At 46.3% G+C, this 17904-nt stretch overlaps 1 protein-coding gene across 1 annotated transcript in view; it reads left to right on the forward strand.

Annotated features, from left to right (window-relative positions):
• Nucleotides 1-17904, forward strand: part of LOC143933024 (uromodulin-like) — a 54441-nt gene that overhangs the window by 33791 nt on the left and 2746 nt on the right. Inside the window, exons 6-7 of the mRNA XM_077455942.1 lie at nt 2802-3041; nt 8785-8941. Coding sequence (XP_077312068.1) covers nt 2802-3041; nt 8785-8941 — 397 coding nt within the window. The remainder of the gene's footprint in view (nt 1-2801; nt 3042-8784; nt 8942-17904) is intronic.

Raw genomic sequence — 17904 nt, forward strand, 5'->3', positions numbered from 1 at the left:
ACTGAGCTCAACTCTCTTAGGACACATGGGTGTAGGCCAACTGGGCCAAGTTTTTTCAAGTGACCCTGTCAAATCAGGAGGAAATCTCCCTGCAATAGAAGAGTTTTTAGAAACGTTCCTTCTGCTTCAGTGCTGCAGCCTTCATAAGCCTCCTTTCGTATTCAAGGCTCCTGAGTGTGCACGAAACAAGGATTAATAGGGGATCTTTATTCCAACTTACAAATAATAGAGAACGCTGAAAAACATAAAAATAGTATAGAAGATCCAGATGGGGAAGACTGGACATGTGCTCTGGAAACACTTCCCAGGACATCTCTCTCGCCCCCCCCAAAGGCTATCTCAGCTTTTTATCATACATAGGGCTCATTATACCCCACAAAAAACTCTATGCTTGGGGAAAATATATAACATCTTTATGCCCGCGATGCTCTCTATTTAATTGCTCTCCTATCCACATGCTCTGGTGATGTCCAAAGCTTCATCATTCCTGGGAAAAAATATTTATAACCCTAAATTTATTATGCTCTACTGAGATAACAGGGACGCCCAAACTTGTGCCCCTTGGCAATAATACCTGATGGAGCATTACCAGCAGAGATGCAAACTGTGTGGATAAGATCCCTATGCTTAAAGTTATTTTACAACAATGATCATCTGCCGATCCTCCACCCCATAAACAATGGGTTGAGAAACTTAACTATATACTTCACCACTTCAGCCCCGGAAGAATTTACCCCCTTCCCGACCAGAGCACTTTTTGCGATTTGGCACTGCGTCGCTTTGATTGTTGTATAAGTGACAGTGGTCCCAAAAATATGTAAAAAATGTCCGATGTGTCCGCCATAATGTCGCAGTCATTAAAAATAGCTGATCGCCGCCATTTAAAAAAAAAAAAATATATATATTAAATAAAAATGCCATAAAACTATCCCCTATTTTGTAAACTCTATAACATTTGCGCAAAACAATCAATAATTATTGTGATTTTTTTTTTTTACCAGAAATATTTAGAACAATACGTATCGGCCTAAACTGAGGAAAAAATGTGTTTTATATATATATATATATATATATATATATATATATATATATACATATACATATTTTTTTTTTTTTTTTTTTTTGGGGGGGGGGGGGGATATTTATTATAGCAAAAAGTAAAAAATATAGCTTTTTTTTCAAAATTTTGCTCTTTTTATTTTTGATTGTAGCGCAAAAAATTAAAACCACACAGGTGATCAAATACCACCAAAAGAAAGCTCTAATTGTGGTAAAAAAAAAGACGTCAATTTTGTTTGGGTGCTACGTCACACGACCTCGCAATTGTCAGTTAAAGCGACGCAGTGCCGAATCGCAAAAAATGCTCTGATCAGGAAGGGGGTAAAATCTCCCGGGGCTGAAACAGTTAATAAAAAATATATATATATTTGATTTAAAAAAAAAAAAGGCTCCTGAATGTCACTTACCGTGCTGTGCGGTTCCTTCCTTCCACCCTCTATGTCTCTGCTGAGTCCTGTAGTGACATCAGGGGGCGGGGGAAGAGGAAGGAGCCATGGCATGTGCTGGCAGACACAGGAATCCCACACTTCCGGAAGTGTAGAATACTGAAGAGTCTGATGGAGGCGGCACCACAGGAACGGAGGAAAGGTAGGAGATATGGGCCGTCTGAGAGGTGAATATGAAAACTCTTCCATCGCTAGAATTGTGCGATTCGTTTCATACGAAACGAAAATTCGTACCAATTTCCGAAATACGAATTTTTATGCGTACAAATTCCGTACGAAATACGAACTTTCGTTTTGCGAATTTCGGATCCAAGTTCATAACGAAAATTTGTAATTTAACGAAAAGTTAAGGAACCTAAAAGTTAAAACCCCCAGGAAGTCAGCGCAGGGATGGCGGGAGCCCTATGGGAATTTCTATGCTTACGAATTTCATATGAAATACGAAATTTCATTAACGAATTTCGGAAATTTCCGATCCAAATGAACAGAAACATGACTGGTGTTTTGTTCACCAATCAGAGGAAGTCAGCACAGTACAGGGATGGTGGGAACCCCTCATAATGATAAATTCATCATAACGAAAATTCGCAATTGTTACGAAAAGTTAACAAACCTAAAAGTTAAAACCCCAAGGAAGTCAGCGCAGCACAGGGATGGTGGAAACCCTATGGGGAATTTCTATGCTTACTAATTTCATACGAAATTTTGTTAACGAATTTCAGAATTTGGGATCCAAATTAACAGAAACAAGACTGGTGTTTTGTTCACCAATCAGAGGAAGTCAGCTCAGCACGGGGATGGTGGGAGCCCCTCATAATGATAAATTCATCATAACGAACTTTTGTTATTTTTACGAAAAGTTTACGAACCTAACGAAAATTCGTACGAATCCTAATTGAATTTCGTACAGGAATTACGAAATACGTTTTTTTTTTTTTTTCGTACGGAACGAAGAGTAACAAATTTTTTAACGCCGCCCATGTCTATCCATTGCAGGGATGTCGCTTCTCAATTATTTTTACCCTGACATGGACACTTAAATGACTTTTTATTTTGTCCGTTTCTTATACAACCCTTTGTGGTGAATTTGAAATCCTCATTTTGCCTATCAACTTCCCCTCCCCCACCAGTACGCACGGAGCAGAAGATGATTTCTCATCATAGGTTTGCTTGTTCTTTATCCTCAGTTCAAATATTTTAGCTTTGCATCCACTCTGTATAATAACATAGATGCATGGCCACATACCTACAAGGGTTTCCAGGTAGGTAACCTTCTGTTGTTTGTTTATTTTCCAGTCCCGTAGTAATAAATATTCCTGAAGCAAATGGAAGTTATGCAGCCGTAATGATGGCCTTTAAAGACAGCACATATACGATGCTTCTCTTCGACTCCGACGTCCTGACGGTGGAAGATACTATTTACCTCTCAGTGAAAGTACCAGATCTGGATGCTAACACCTTCAAACTCAAAGTGGTGAATATTTATGCCTCTCCTACCAATTCAAGCAACCAAAAGTACTATCTTCTTCAGAACGGGTAAGTACACAGTGCGCCGGTTAGTAGTTCTATATGTTCTTTATACACTTACGCCTCGTACACACGAGCGGAATGTCTGACAGAAAAAGTCAGACGGAATCTTTTCATCGTATATTCCGATCGTGTGTGGGGCCTCATCAGACTTTTCTTTTTCTTTCTTTTACGAAAATTCTGACGGACCTGGAAATAGAACATGTTCTAAATATTTCCGACGGAACCGATTCCTATCGGGAAAACCGTTCCTCTGTGCGCTGTTCCGGCGGTCCAAAAGCGATGCATGCTCTGAAGCAAGTACGAGAAGGAAGCTATTGGCTACTGGCTATTGAACTTCCTTTTTCTAGTCCCGTCGTAGGTGCTGTACGTCATCGCGTTCTTGGCGGTCGGACTTTGGTGTGATCATGTGTAGGCAAGACAGTTTCAGTGGAATTCCGTCGGAAAAGCCTTCGGAGTTTATTCCAACGGGAAAGCCGGTCGTGTGTATGTGGCAATAGACTGCAGAAATAATTCCCTGAATGCCCAGAACAATATATCACCTTACCCACTTATGTATAGCTCCCGACTGTTCCTGATTTCGAGGGACTGTCCCAGATTTCAAGGGATTGTCCCTGATTTCGAGGGACTGCCCCAGATTTCGAGGGACTGCCCCAGATTTCGAGGGACTGTCCCTGATTTCGAGGGACTGTCCCTGATTTTGTGGGACTGTCCCAGATTTCGTGGGACTGTCTCGGATTTCAAGGGACTGTCCTGGATTTCGTGGGACTGTCTCGGATTTCGTGGGACTGTCTCTGATTTCTTGGGACTGTCCCTGATTTGGAACAAAGTCCCTCTGTCTCTCTTTCCTCCTCATTTGTCCCTCATTTTTATAGCGTTGTATATAAAATGCACTTTTTTTCTTTCAAAAAGTATTTCCCAGCGCTAAACCTTTCATCCAATCTCTAAATTGCTGCATTTGTAAATGTCAAAATTCAATATAAAGAAATAGTAGTGGTTAAAACTAAAAAACAAAACACTTGTGGGTTTAACAGATTTTATTTTTTTGTATAGTTTTCATTTAAGGGGGTGTGTCCTATGCCTACATACTTTTGCTAATAGGTGTCCCTCGTTCCCATCTCAGAAAGTTGGGAGGTGTGACTTATGTACCACTGTAGGCTTATCAACGGCACATCAGTAGCCCTTTATTTACCCAGCGCCACCTATAAATAGCACTGGGTATATAGCCATCAGGCGGCCGATTGGCCGGCTTATCTCTGTGTACCTGGCTGTCATTAGATGGCTGGGTACACATAGACATTGTAACCAGCCAATCCGAAGGGGCTGGGTACCATATAATCCCTATGATTGGTCATCAAAGCGATCACATGGTGTTATTTACAGTGCTGATCCCTCCCCTTTCCCTTACAACAGAGATCAGCAGTGCCTATGAATGGGCACACAATGAATAGATCAGGGGCTGCAACTGCTGATCCATTCATTCTGTTGCACTGAAACAGGAATTTGGTTTTCCCTTTCTTGCCCTTCCTCTCCAAACACTTACTATGTGCTATAATGAGCTATAATACTGTCTCCATGTGACCTGTAATATTAACCCCTCACCTCCCTCTCCTGCCTATTTGAACATTAACTCATTTATCTATATACCACTGTATGCAACCAGTACATTAACCCTTTACTTCATCTGTCTATGACCTGTACCAGTGGTGGCTGGTGGTCAAAATGGGGGGGGGGGGGAGATGGGTCTTAGGACCTGCCTCCTGTTTGACCCGGAGGAGAAGCAAGGGCCCCGGCAGCAGCAGTGTTTCCTAAGAGCCCTACCCCGGATTCAGCAGAGCATCACCACCTCGTCCTCCTCCAGGCACCTCTTCCGCAGTAAGGTAATGCCACCCCCCCCGGTGCTAGATAGGCTACGATCTTCTGGCACTAACACCACCCGCACCCTTCGATCCATGGCCTTACTTTACTGCAGGAGAGGTGTCTGGAGGAGGACGAGGTGGCGATGCTCTGCTGAATCCGGGGTAGTGCTCTTAGGAAACACTGATTCTTCTGGGGTCCTTGCTTCTCCTCCGGGCCAAACAGGACGCGGGTTCTAAGACCCCCCCCCCCCCAAATTTTGACCACCAGCCACCACTGGTACAGGTCATAAACAGATGAAGTAACGGGTTAAAGAGGAAGTAAACCCTGATGGGTGTTACTTCCTCTTTGATTCCCTGCAAAGGTAAAGCATAATGGACTACTATGCATCGCATCGCATCACATGTCATAGTAGTCCATTATGTGTCACTTACCTGACACAGGAGCCAGCAAAGTCACCGCTGTCCCCTGTAGTGCCGAACGTCTATCTTCTCGGTGGGTCTCGCTGCTCCGGCACTGACGTCACTCCCACGCATGAGCACGGGAGCCGACACTCGCGGCATATCGGCCACTATCTACGGCTTACTCAGTGCGCCTGCGCGCTAATGTCTATGGCGCATGCGCCATAGACAGCAGTGGCTGTCTTCAGGTAAATATCTCCTAAACCGTGTAGGTTTAGGAGATATTTCTTGGACCTACAGGTAAGCCTTAATCTGGGCTTACCTGTAGGTCAAAGTGGTTTGTAAGGGTTTACAACCACTTTAACCACTTCCCGACCAGCGCACGACGATGTACGTAGACAGAATGGCACGGGCAGGCATATTGGCGTACAGGTACGTCCAATATTCGATGCCGCCCTGCCATCGGGAGCGCGCCGCCGCCGGCGCGCTCCCGTGCTGGTCGGGACCCCCGTGAGTCCGGTCGCGGGACCCGCGGACTCGATCGCCGTGGGCATCCCCGCGATCGTCTCACGGAGCGGCCGAATAGAGCAAATGCTGTGTAAACAACATTTGTCTATTCTGCCTAGCAACTAGTGACGCTGATCTCTGCTCCATGTGATTGGAGCAGAGATCAGTGTACACTAAATGAAAGCCCAACCCCCCCACAGTTAGTAACACTCCCCTAGGAACACTTAACCCCTACACTGCCACCCACTGGTTAACCCTTTCACTGCCAGTGTCATTTACACAGGAATCACTGCATTTATATAGCAGTGATTACTGTATAAATGACAATGGTCCCAAAAATGTGTCAAAAATGTCCGATGGGTCCCCCACAATGTCGCAGTCACAATAAAAATCGCTGATCGCCGCCATTACTAGTAAAAAAAAAAATAATAAAAAATTATTAATAAAAATGCTATAAAACTATCCCTATTTTGTAAACGCTATAACTTTTGCGCAAACCAATCAATAATCGCTTATTGCGATTTTTTTACCAAAAATATGTAGAAGAATACGTATCGGCCTCAACTGAGGGGAAAAAATGTTTTTTTATATATTTTTGGGGGATATTTATTATAACAAAAAGTAAAAAATAATGCGTTTTTTTCAAAATTGTCGCTCTATTTTTGTTTATAGCGCAAAAAATAAAAACCGCAGAGGTGATCAAATACCACCAAAAGAAAGCTCTATTTGTGGGAAAAAAAGGACGTCAATTTTGTTTGGGAGCCACGTCGCACGACCGCGCAATTGTCAGTTAAAGCGACGCAGTGCCGAATCGCAAAAAGTGGTCTGGTCTTTGACCAGCAAATTGGTCCGGTCTGCAAGTGGTTAATGTACTGGTTGCATACAGTGGTATATAGATAAAGATAAAGGGGTTAATGTTCAAATAGGCAGGAGAGGGAGGTGAGGGGTTCATTTTACAGGTCACATGGAGACACCATTATAGCTCATTATAGCACATAGTAAGTGTTTGGAGAGGAAGGGCAAGAAAGGGAAAACCAAATTCCTGTTTCAGTGCAACAGAATGAATGGATCAGCAGTTGCAGCCCCTGATCTATTCATTGTATGCCCATTCATAGCCCTTGTACACACGGTGGGAGAATCCGTCGGAATGTGTCCTATCGGACCGTGTTGTCGGATAATCCGACTGTGTGTGGTATGCATCGGACTGATTCCGTCGGAATATCCGTCGGACCCAATTTTCCAACATGTTGGAAATATTTCCCGACCAACTGGGCCGATCGGACATACTCCGATCATGTGTAGAGAATTTTGATCGGACCAAGTGCCACGCATGCTCAGATCAAATTCCTACATCAAAGCTATTGGCTACTAGCCTGAACGTAGTCCCATCGTAACGAAATTACGTCATCACGTTCTGAAAGATCGGATTTTTCGACAACTTAGTCCGGCCGTGTGTATGCAACGGTTTCGGACAAAATCCGACGGATTTGGTTGTCGAAATCTCCGACCGTGTGTACAGGGGCATAGGCACTGCTGATCTCGCCCTAAAACTAACACCCGTCCTAAAACTCATCAACAATCATGTCTCAGGACTGACTTCCCAATTGGCCAGGAGGAAAAGCAGGAAGACAAAATAATTTGCGCCCCGCTCGTGGAACGGCGACAGACTTTTACCCCTAAAAATCGCCATAGGCGATGTTTAAAAAATTCCACAGGTTGCATGTTTTGATACCTCACATGTGTGGTTAGAACACCGTTTTCATATGCGGGCGCTACTCACGTATGCGTTCGCTTCTGAGCGCGAGTTTGTCGGGACGGGGGCGCAACATTTTTTTTTCTTATTTTATTTATTTTTACACAGTTTTAAAAAAAATAATAAAAATTGCAAACATCCCTTGTAATAGAAAAAAAAAGCATGACAGGTCCTCTTAAATATGAGATCCGGGGGGGGTCAAAAAGTCCTCACATCTCATATTTGGACTTAAATGCAATAAAAAAAAATTGTCATTTGAAAAAATGACAACAGAAAAATGTGCCTTTAGGCCGGGTTCACACCGCTGCGATGCGGGAAAGCCGCGAATCCACTGCGTTTTCCTGCATCGCATGACTCCCGCCGGCAGTTCACACTGCCCTATGCGGACGGCTGGGAGTGTCAATGATATGTTAATGACACCCCCAGATCCGTCCGCATATCGCAGTGCGATCTGCCGACTCGCACAGGAATCAGATCGCATGGTGTGAACCCCCATGCGATCCGATTCTGTTGCGGACCAAAAAAGGGTCCCGTGCGAGTTTGCTGCGGGAGCGATGCGAATTCAGCCATACTATCTGTATACTATCTGTATGGCTGAACTCGCATCGCTACGGAGATCGGATGTGATTTGCGGTGCGAATCACATCCGGATCTCCCCCCGCAGCAGTGTGAACCCAGCCTTAAGAGGTATGGGCGGGAGTGGCGTTTTGACATCGCTTCCGCCCTGCTATGGTATGGAGACGGGTGGTGAGACCATCTTCCCCCTCACTTGTCTCCATACCCAGCCACGGATAGGACCCGAGCACCCCCGGCGCTCCCGACGGCTCCGGTAAGTGGCGGGAGATAACGGAGATAACCCACCACGGATAACGGGGATCTGGCGGCGAATCCGCCGCAGAGACCACCGTTATCGTTTACCGAACCGCCGCCTGAAGAGATGGATGCCTCGGATGTGGCAGCAGCTGCTGCCGTTACCGAGAGATCCCTCTTCAAAAAAGGGACGTACATCCTCGTGCGGCGGTAGGTAAGTGGTCAAAGTATTTATTTTTTAAAGCGTTCTTACTCTACAGAATTTCTTTACACCTGCCTAAAACATTTGCACAGTACTGAATATTAAAAATACTGTATAATGAACACACCCCATGTATTGTTCAGCTCTAATAGTATGTAGCAGTATTGTGTCCAATCTTTAGATTACAGTAACTGAAAACTAATGGAAGGTTTCTGTATCCAGGTGTCCAGCTAGCGATGTACCCGCTGACCAGCTAACAGTGGAAAGCAATGGAGTCGGCATTGAATCTCGGTTTCCTATGAAAGTCTTCCAGATTTCCAATTCTAACACCGTCTATCTCTATGCCGATCTTGCACTCTGCACTACTGATTGTACCACGGTAAGACTCACCATACACATAGAGGGTGGTCTGTAGACATGTGCGGTTCATTTCGTTTTAAAATAGAAATGTGGATGAATTTTCGTTTTCGGTTTGGAAATTCCGATGTTTCCGAATTTCTGAATTACAATAGTACCGAATTTAAAACAAATCCGAAATAAGGAAAAAGAAATTCAGGTGCAATTCGAATTCAAATTGATTTAAATATTTTTTGGAATCAATTTTCGAATCGTTTTCAAATTCAAATTTGAAATGTTTTTCAAATTCAAATAGTCTTCCAATTTTCCAAAGAGAATAAAATAGAAAAGAAAATAAAGGAATAGAATAGAAAAGAATATAACAGAAAATATGAGAATATAATATAATAGGGTAAAACTTGAACAGAATAGAAAAATATCATCGGCGCATGCGCAGTGAGGAAGGCTGCCATTTATAAAGGGCTCGAGTTGTGACCGTCATGCAGGAGTGATGTCACGCAACTCCGGCCAGTCACACAGCCGGACCTCCGCAGCCCCTGGAAGGAAGAGGGGTATAGATGGACGTTGCCACCAGTGGGGACATCGGGGACATCGTTGCCACTAGTGGGGACATCGTTGCCACCAGTGGAGACATCAAGGACATTGTTGCCGCCAGTGGGGACATCGAGGACATTGTTGCCACCAGTGGGGACATCGAGGACATTGTTGCCGCCAGTGGGGACATCGGGGACATTGTTGCGACCAGTGGGGACATTGAGGACATTGTTGCCACCAGTGGGGACTTCTGGGACATTGTTGCCACCAGTGGGGACTTCTGGGACATTGTTGCCACCAGTGGGGACATCGGGGACATTGTTGCCACCAGTGGGTACATCGGGGACATTGTTGCCACCAGTGGGGTCATCGGGAACATCGTTGCCACCAGTGGGGACATCGGGGACATCGTTGCTACCAGTGGGGACATCGGGGACATCGTTGCCACCAGTGGGGACATCGGGGACATCGTTGCCACCAGTGGGGACATCAGGGACATCGTTGCCGCCAGTGGGGACATCAGGGACATCGTTGCCGCCAGTGGGGACATCGAGGACATCGTTGCCGCCAGTGGGGACATCAAGGACATTGTTGACGCCAGTGGGGACATCGGGGACATTGTTGCGACCAGTGGGGACATTGAGGACATCGTTGCCACCAGTGGGGACTTCTGGGACATTGTTGCCACCAGTGGGGACTTCTGGGACATTTTTGCCACCAGTGGGGACATCGGGGACATCGTTGCTACCAGTGGGGACATCGGGGACATCGTTGCCACCAGTGGGGACATCGGGGACATCGTTGCCACCAGTGGGGACATCAGGGACATCGTTGCCGCCAGTGGGGACATCGAGGACATTGTTGACGCCAGTGGGGACATCGGGGACATTGTTGCGACCAGTGGGGACATTGAGGACATCGTTGCCACCAGTGGGGACTTCTGGGACATTGTTGCCACCAGTGGGGACTTCTGGGACATTTTTGCCACCAGTGGGGACATCGGGGACATTGTTGCCACCAGTGGGGACATCGGGGACATTGTTGCCACCAGTGGGTACATCGGGGACATTGTTGCCACCAGTGGGGACATCGGGAACATCGTTGCCACCAGTGGGGACATCGTTGCTACCAGTGGGGACATCGGGGACATCGTTGCCACCAGTGGGGACATCGGGGACATCGTTGCCACCAGTGGGGACATCAGGGACATCGTTGCCGCCAGTGGGGACATCGAGGACATTGTTGCCGCCAGTGGGGACATCGAGGACATTGTTGCCGCCAGTGGGGACATCGGGGACATTGTTGCGACCAGTGGGGACATTGAGGACATCGTTGCCACCAGTGGGGACTTCTGGGACATTGTTGCCACCAGTGGGGACTTCTGGGACATTGTTGCCACCAGTGGGGACATCGGGGACATTGTTGCCACCAGTGGGGACATTGTTGCCACCAGTGGGTACATCGGGGACATTGTTGCCACCAGTGGGGACATCGGGAACATCGTTGCCACCAGTGGGGACATCGTTGCCACCAGTGGGGACATCGGGGACATCGTTGCCACCAGTGGGGACATCGGGGCCATCGTTGCCACCAGTGGGGACATCAGGGACATCGTTGCCGCCAGTGGGGACATCGAGGACATTGTTGCCGCCAGTGGGGACATCGAGGACATTGTTGCCGCCAGTGGGGACATCGGGGACATTGTTGCGACCAGTGGGGACATTGAGGACATCGTTGCCACCAGTGGGGACATCGGGGACATTGTTGCCACCAGTGGGGACATCGGGGACATTGTTGCCACCAGTGGGGACATCGGGGACATTGTTGCCACCAGTGGGTACATCGGGGACATTGTTGCCACCAGTGGGGACATCGGGAACATCGTTGCCACCAGTGGGGACATCGGGAACATCGTTGCCACCAGTGGGGACATCGGGGACATCGTTGCTACCAGTGGGGACATCGGGGACATCGTTGCCACCAGTGGGGACATCGGGGACATCGTTGCCACCAGTGGGGACATGGAGGAGATCGTTGCCACCAGTGGGGACATCGGGGACATCGTTGCCACCAGTGGGGACATCGGGGACATCGTTGCCACCAGTGGGGACATCGAGGCCATTGTTGCCACCAGTGGGGACATTGGCGATGCATACTGGCCCATTATGCCTTCACTTTGCAGGGAACAAAAGAGGAAGTAAAACCCATCAAAGTTTACTTCTTTAACGCAGCTTCAGTCACTTCTTTAAAAATGAAAGGTCAGCGGGCAGTCCACATGGACTAGGGGTGAGCTCGGGTCCAAATCTAATCTCCTTCCTAACAAAGACAACTAATGGTGTGATGCTCATCTCTAAAACTCTAGCTGATGACTTTTATTAAACAGACTCTCACCTGTCCAGGGATCCAGCGCTGTCCTCACCCAAGCTGGTTTCTTCACCAGCCTCCGGTCCCCGGCTCCGGCATGCTAACTGTGGGCAGCTGGCTATGACTCCTTGCAGTTTCACAGCCGGCTGCCCACTGCGCATGCTTGAGCCGCACTGTGCTTTGTGAATGGTCCAGCAGCTTTCTGGGATCTGTGATGTGTTCCATAAGGTTGGCGAGGAGGAGAACTTCCACTCCAATGGCAACATGTGTCAAACAAAGGCCTGTAAACCAAATATGGACCACCAGACCATTTCAGGTGGTCCTCGCACCCAGGGAGTTCTTCTCAGTCGGAACGTGACCCTCCACTCCCTGATCACCGCTGTCACTTGTAAACATAGAAGCCTTCTGTGTTTACAAGCAAAGCTTTCCTTTCAGCAGCTCCAACAGATCCCTGCCTGTCCTGCACCAGTGATCTCCCCGCAGGTGAGAGAGAGAGGCGGAGCCACCTACACTGCCAGGGGGTGCAAAAGCCAGGCCAGGTAGGTAAGATGCAAAGAAGCTTTTGGGAGGGGTGGAAGATAAATGCTCTGGAGGGAGATGTGTGCAGAGGTGGTGGATGGGGGAAAATGATGCAGAAGTCACAGCCGAGGAGGGGTGGAAGTGAGATGTGGACAGCTTGTGAAAGAGAGCAGGACCTTTCACTCTGTGCATAGCACACCCCTAAACCCCACACTCTGTATGTAGCGCACTCCTCAACTCTGCACTCTGTACACCGCACACCCCTGAACTCTGCACTCTGTACACCGCACACCGCTGAACTCTGCACTCTGTACACCGCACACCGCTGAACTCTGCACTCTGTACACCGCACACTGCTGAACTCTGCACTCTGTACATAGCACACCCCTAAACTCTGCACTCTGTACATAGTACACCCCTAAACCCCACACTCTGAAAAAACTCACCACCGCCCTCATCTATTAAAAAACCCAAGCCTACTTACCACCAGCTCGCAGACAACAAAATGAACCTGTCTAACAGTACGTTAAAAACAGATGTTTAGTCCACACGCATTTGCAAACGCATGCGTAAGCCACAGAGCCTCGTCAAGGCACCCTGATATCTGTGGTCCTAACACTAAAGTATGAGTGTCCCCACAGTGGAGGCACATAGTTACATACTAAGATTGAATAAAGACACCAGTCCATCCAGTTCAACCTGAGTGAGTGTCTACAATTGTCCCTATCCCTGTACATTACACACTCACATCGGTCCCTACCCTCAAGGATCCCACAATCCAAGGTCCCCATTCATATACGAGGGTCAATTTTGGACAGAGGCAAATTAGCCTACCTGCATTTCTTTGGAATGTGGGAGGAAACCGGAGTACCCGGAGGAAACCCACGCAGGCACAGGGAGAACATGGAAAAAGTATAAACCGCGCTTAGGTAAAAATAGTGAAAAGCAAACTAACGGTGTGTAGTATAGGCAGCAGCCAATAAATGTGATACGAACACCCAACAATAATACAAAAATATAAAAAGCTGCGCCAACCCTCTAACCAATATATTAGAAAAAGAAATAAAATTATATGTAAATAAAATATAAGTAATTAATATATAAATAATTGATGCAATCAAAACACCTCAAGTGCATAAATCAGAAAATGCATAAAAAATGACAATGCAAAAAAAGATCCGTTCATAGAAAGTTCATAAATATGTCCATATGATCAGCAATTGTTTTCTTAAATGGAGACACCACAGTGATTCAACACACTCAGAATGCGCACAAGTGCCCGTCACCGTATAGTGAGTGCGCTTACCAGAGGGTATATAGGTTGGAGCGTTATAATTAGATGGTAGATCACACCAAAATAATCCTCCTTATGATGGGTCCGCTCTCCGCATCACAACAGCACTCCCAAGAGAATATTCTATTCCATGGTCCCAAAAATGGTACTCAGTGGCCCCCAGGAAAAAGAAGGAACCAACATAGCATAATAATGTTGAGACAATTTATTGTAGATAAAAAGTAGCGCACTTACATGTAAGTCGAATGTATACAGCATGTATAATAAACGTAAAAAGCCGGCCGGCAAACAGGAGCCCGTCCTCCTTTCCTACAACGTGGTGGCGTCACTGCGTGCCTTCCCAGACGCGTTTCGTCATACCTGACGTTGTCAATGGGGAACGGGCAGCGCAGTGACGCTCCACCTAATATAGCTAATACTACACCCAAGCCTCGTTCTGAGATGCAAGACTTAGTCTCGAGACTCCATTTTGACTGATGGCAAATAGCCCTAAAACGTGTGCGGTCTATCTCATACTGACATATGCAGCGAACCCGCATATGATATGAACCAATATGGCACATGGGCAATAACTTTATCCCACAACCGTTCCAAATGGTAAAATCGAGGATAAAGGTAAAAAATAAAATCAAAATCAAAATGATATATGTGTATATTAATACCCTAATGGTATGGGATGGGCAGTGTACCCTCCATACGTTGCCTCGCATAACACGCAGAAAACAAAACAAAAAAAAACAAAAAAAAATAAAAATTCAACGCGAGTGCGGTATAAACAGCATCTAATTCTAAAAATAATTAATGTAAAAAAAATGTTTACAATTTTTTTACCCATATTTAATGTCACATAAGGGAGAACATGCAAACTCCAGGCAGGTAGTGTCATGGTTGGGATTTGAGCCAGTGAGCCTTTTTACTGCTAGGCGAGAGTGCTAACCACTACACCACTGTGCCGCCGCCCCCCCCCCCCCCCCCCCATGCATTCTAATGGATAGATGAGGTCAGGTGGACTGAAGGGGAGCCACCCCTTCTTAAAAGGTACATGCAGCACACCAAACACCCAGCATATAGCACAATGGCTGCAAAGGTATTGGTGCATTGCTGGACCAATACAAATACAATATGTAGCGCACTCCTCAACTCTGCACTCTGTACACAGCACACCCCTGAACCAGTGGCGGCTGGTTTTAGTTTAAGAATGGGGGGGCGCAAGACCTTTTGCCCCCCCACTTCTCATAAGCCACACCCCTTATAGAATCCACATCATATACCAGGCTGCACATTATACACCGGGCTCTGCACATCATATACCAGGCTGTACATTATACACTGGGCTCTGCACATCATATACCAGGCTGTACATTATATACAGGGCTCTGCACATCATATACCAGGCTGCACATTATACACAACGCTCTGCACATCATATACCAGGCTGTACATTATACACAGGGCTCTGCACATCATATACCAGGCTGCACATTATACACAACGCTCTGCACATCATATACCAGGCTGTACATTATACACAGGGCTCTGCACATCATATACCAGGCTGCACATTATACACAACGCTCTGCACATCATATACCAGGCTGCACATTATACACAGGGCTCTGCACATCATATACCAGGCTGCACATTATACACAACGCTCTGCACATCATATACCAGGCTGCACATTATACACAGGGCTCTGCAGATCATATACCAGGCTGTACATTATACACTGGGCTCTGCACATCATATACCAGGCTGTACATTACACACTGGGCCCTGCACATCATATACCAGGCTGCACATTATACACTGGGCCCTGCACATCATATACCAGGCTGTACATTATATACAGGGCTCTGCACATCATATACCAGGCTGCACATTATACACAACGCTCTGCACATCATATACCAGGCTGTACATTATACACAGGGCTCTGCAGATCATATACCAGGCTGCACATTATATGGCTCTGCACATCATATACCAGGCTGCACATTATACAAGGGGCCAGAAGATGGACGCTGCCTACACAGGGGACATCGCTGGATTCTTTTGCAGGTAAGTGGCACATAATGGGCTAGTATGCTATGCATACTAGCCCATTATGCTTTTCATTTGCGGGCTTTGCAGCGAGCAAAAGAGGAAGAAATCCCATCAGAGTTTATTTCCTCTTTAACCACTCTGCGCCCACGATAAAGGCTTTTGACGGCTACAGCACGGGCTTAAAATGCCAGGAGGGCGCACATGGACATCATCCCATTCTAACGCGGCTGATACAGAGCATGGTAAAGGGCCAATTACAGTGGGTCCTTTACCACGTGATCAGCTCTCAGTCAATAGCAGCTGATCACCGAAGTAAACAGAAGGCGGTTTTTGGCTTTTTTTTTGAAGAAAAGAAGAAAGACGTTACCGGCTTCTGTTAGAGGGGCATCGGTACCCTTAGTGATCACCAGTACTGCTAATCAGTGCCCTCCAATGCCACTAATCGGTGCCCACCAGTGCTTCCTATAATTGCCCATCAGTATTGCTAATCAGTGCCCACAAATGCCACCTATCAGTGCCTCATCATCAGTGCCTCCTGATCAGTGCCCACCAGTGCCGCCAATCAGTGCCCAGCAGTTCCGGCTCATCAGTGCCCACCAGTGCCAGCTCATCAGTGCCCACCAGTGCTGGCTCATGAGTGCTGCCTCATTAGTGCCCATCAGTGCCACCTCATCAGTGCCCATCATTGCCCATCATTGCCGCCTCATCAGTGAAGGAGAAAAAGTACCTGTTTGCAAAATTTTATAACAAAATATGAAAAACATTTTGCTTTTTTTCCAAAATTGTCGGTCTTTTTTTGTTTGCTTGGCAAAAAGAAACACAAAAACTGTGGTAATTAAATACCACCAAAAGAAAGCTCTATTTGTGTGAAAAAAAAAATTATACAAATTTTATTTGGGTACAATGTTACATGACCACGCAATTGTCATTCAAAGTATGACAGAGCTGAAAGCTGAAAATTGGCCTGGGCAGGAAGGGGGTATAAGTGCCCGGTAAGCAAGTGGTTAAAATGGTTGGTTGTATTGCCCGCTTGGTTATTTTTACCTACAGGTAAGCCTATAACATATCTCCCAACTGTCCCTGATTTGGAGGAAAGTCCCTCTGTCCCTCATTCCTCCTCATTTGTCCCTCATTTTGGTCTGATCTATTTAGTTGTATATAAAGTGCAATTTTATCCAAAAAGTGTTCCCAGTGCTAAACCTTTCATCCAAATTTTAAACTGCTGCATTTTTACATTTCAAAAGCCAGTATGAAGTAGTAGCAGTGGTAAAAAAAAACACCTGTGGCTTTAACTTATCATATTTTTTTTGTATAATTCTCCTTTAAGGGGGTGTGGCAGGGGGTGTGTCCTATGCCCACATACTTTTGCTGATAGGTGTCCCTCCTTCCCATCTCAAAAAGTTATGCTATAATAAGGCTTGCCTGTAGGTAAAAAGAATATCTCCTAGACCTGTACGGTTTAGGAGATATTGACCCTGCATGCAGCCACTGACGACAGCGTCGCATGCGCTCTGCAGGTCCGGCATGCACGGGAGTGATGTCATTGTGGCTCCGGCCACTCACAGTGCCGGAACCAGCGATCCCAGAAGAAACACAGAGGGAAGATGTCAGCTCCCTCAGCAGTGAACGGGGGCACTCTGCCGGAGCTTCGTTCTAAGGTAAGTATTTCATAATGGGCTAGTATGCGATGCATACTAGCTTATTATGATATTGTCTTGCAGTTTTTTTTGGGGTTTTTTCCCAGCGGTTTACTACTGTTTTAATGCTGATGCGGTCCGCAATGCCAAAACTGGATATCCACCTCCCCTCGCCCCAAAAAATGTTCCAAATATGACAGAGGAGGGGTGGAGGAGGAGGAAGAGGAGAACTTCCCCTTTTGAATGAATTTGTCCTTCAAAGATGCCAGCTTTCCTCCTGATTTTCTGTTGTTTTTTGCAAACCCAGCAGGTAGAACATTGCTGTGTATAATGAGCATGAAAGCTGAATTAATGGTCGACTCCACACAAAAATGGTAAATTAAATCATATGATACTGAGATACCACCACCAGAATTCACAGTTCTGCCCGTCTGCTGCAGCCATTACATAGAATAGGAATAAGTTTGGGTTTGGCTTTGGGTTTGGCTTTGGCTCAAGTCCCATATCTCCCAAATGTTTTCCCGTAGAATAAATAGGTGATCGGGGAATTAGAGAGACTGAAACCAATGTGGAAGGGAAATGCAAACTATT

Source organism: Lithobates pipiens, unplaced genomic scaffold, assembly GCF_037356315.1.
Source record: "Lithobates pipiens isolate NorthernLeopardFrog02 unplaced genomic scaffold, aLitPip1_a1.2 Scaffold_27, whole genome shotgun sequence".
In the NCBI taxonomy this organism is placed as follows: Eukaryota; Metazoa; Chordata; class Amphibia; order Anura; family Ranidae; genus Lithobates; species Lithobates pipiens.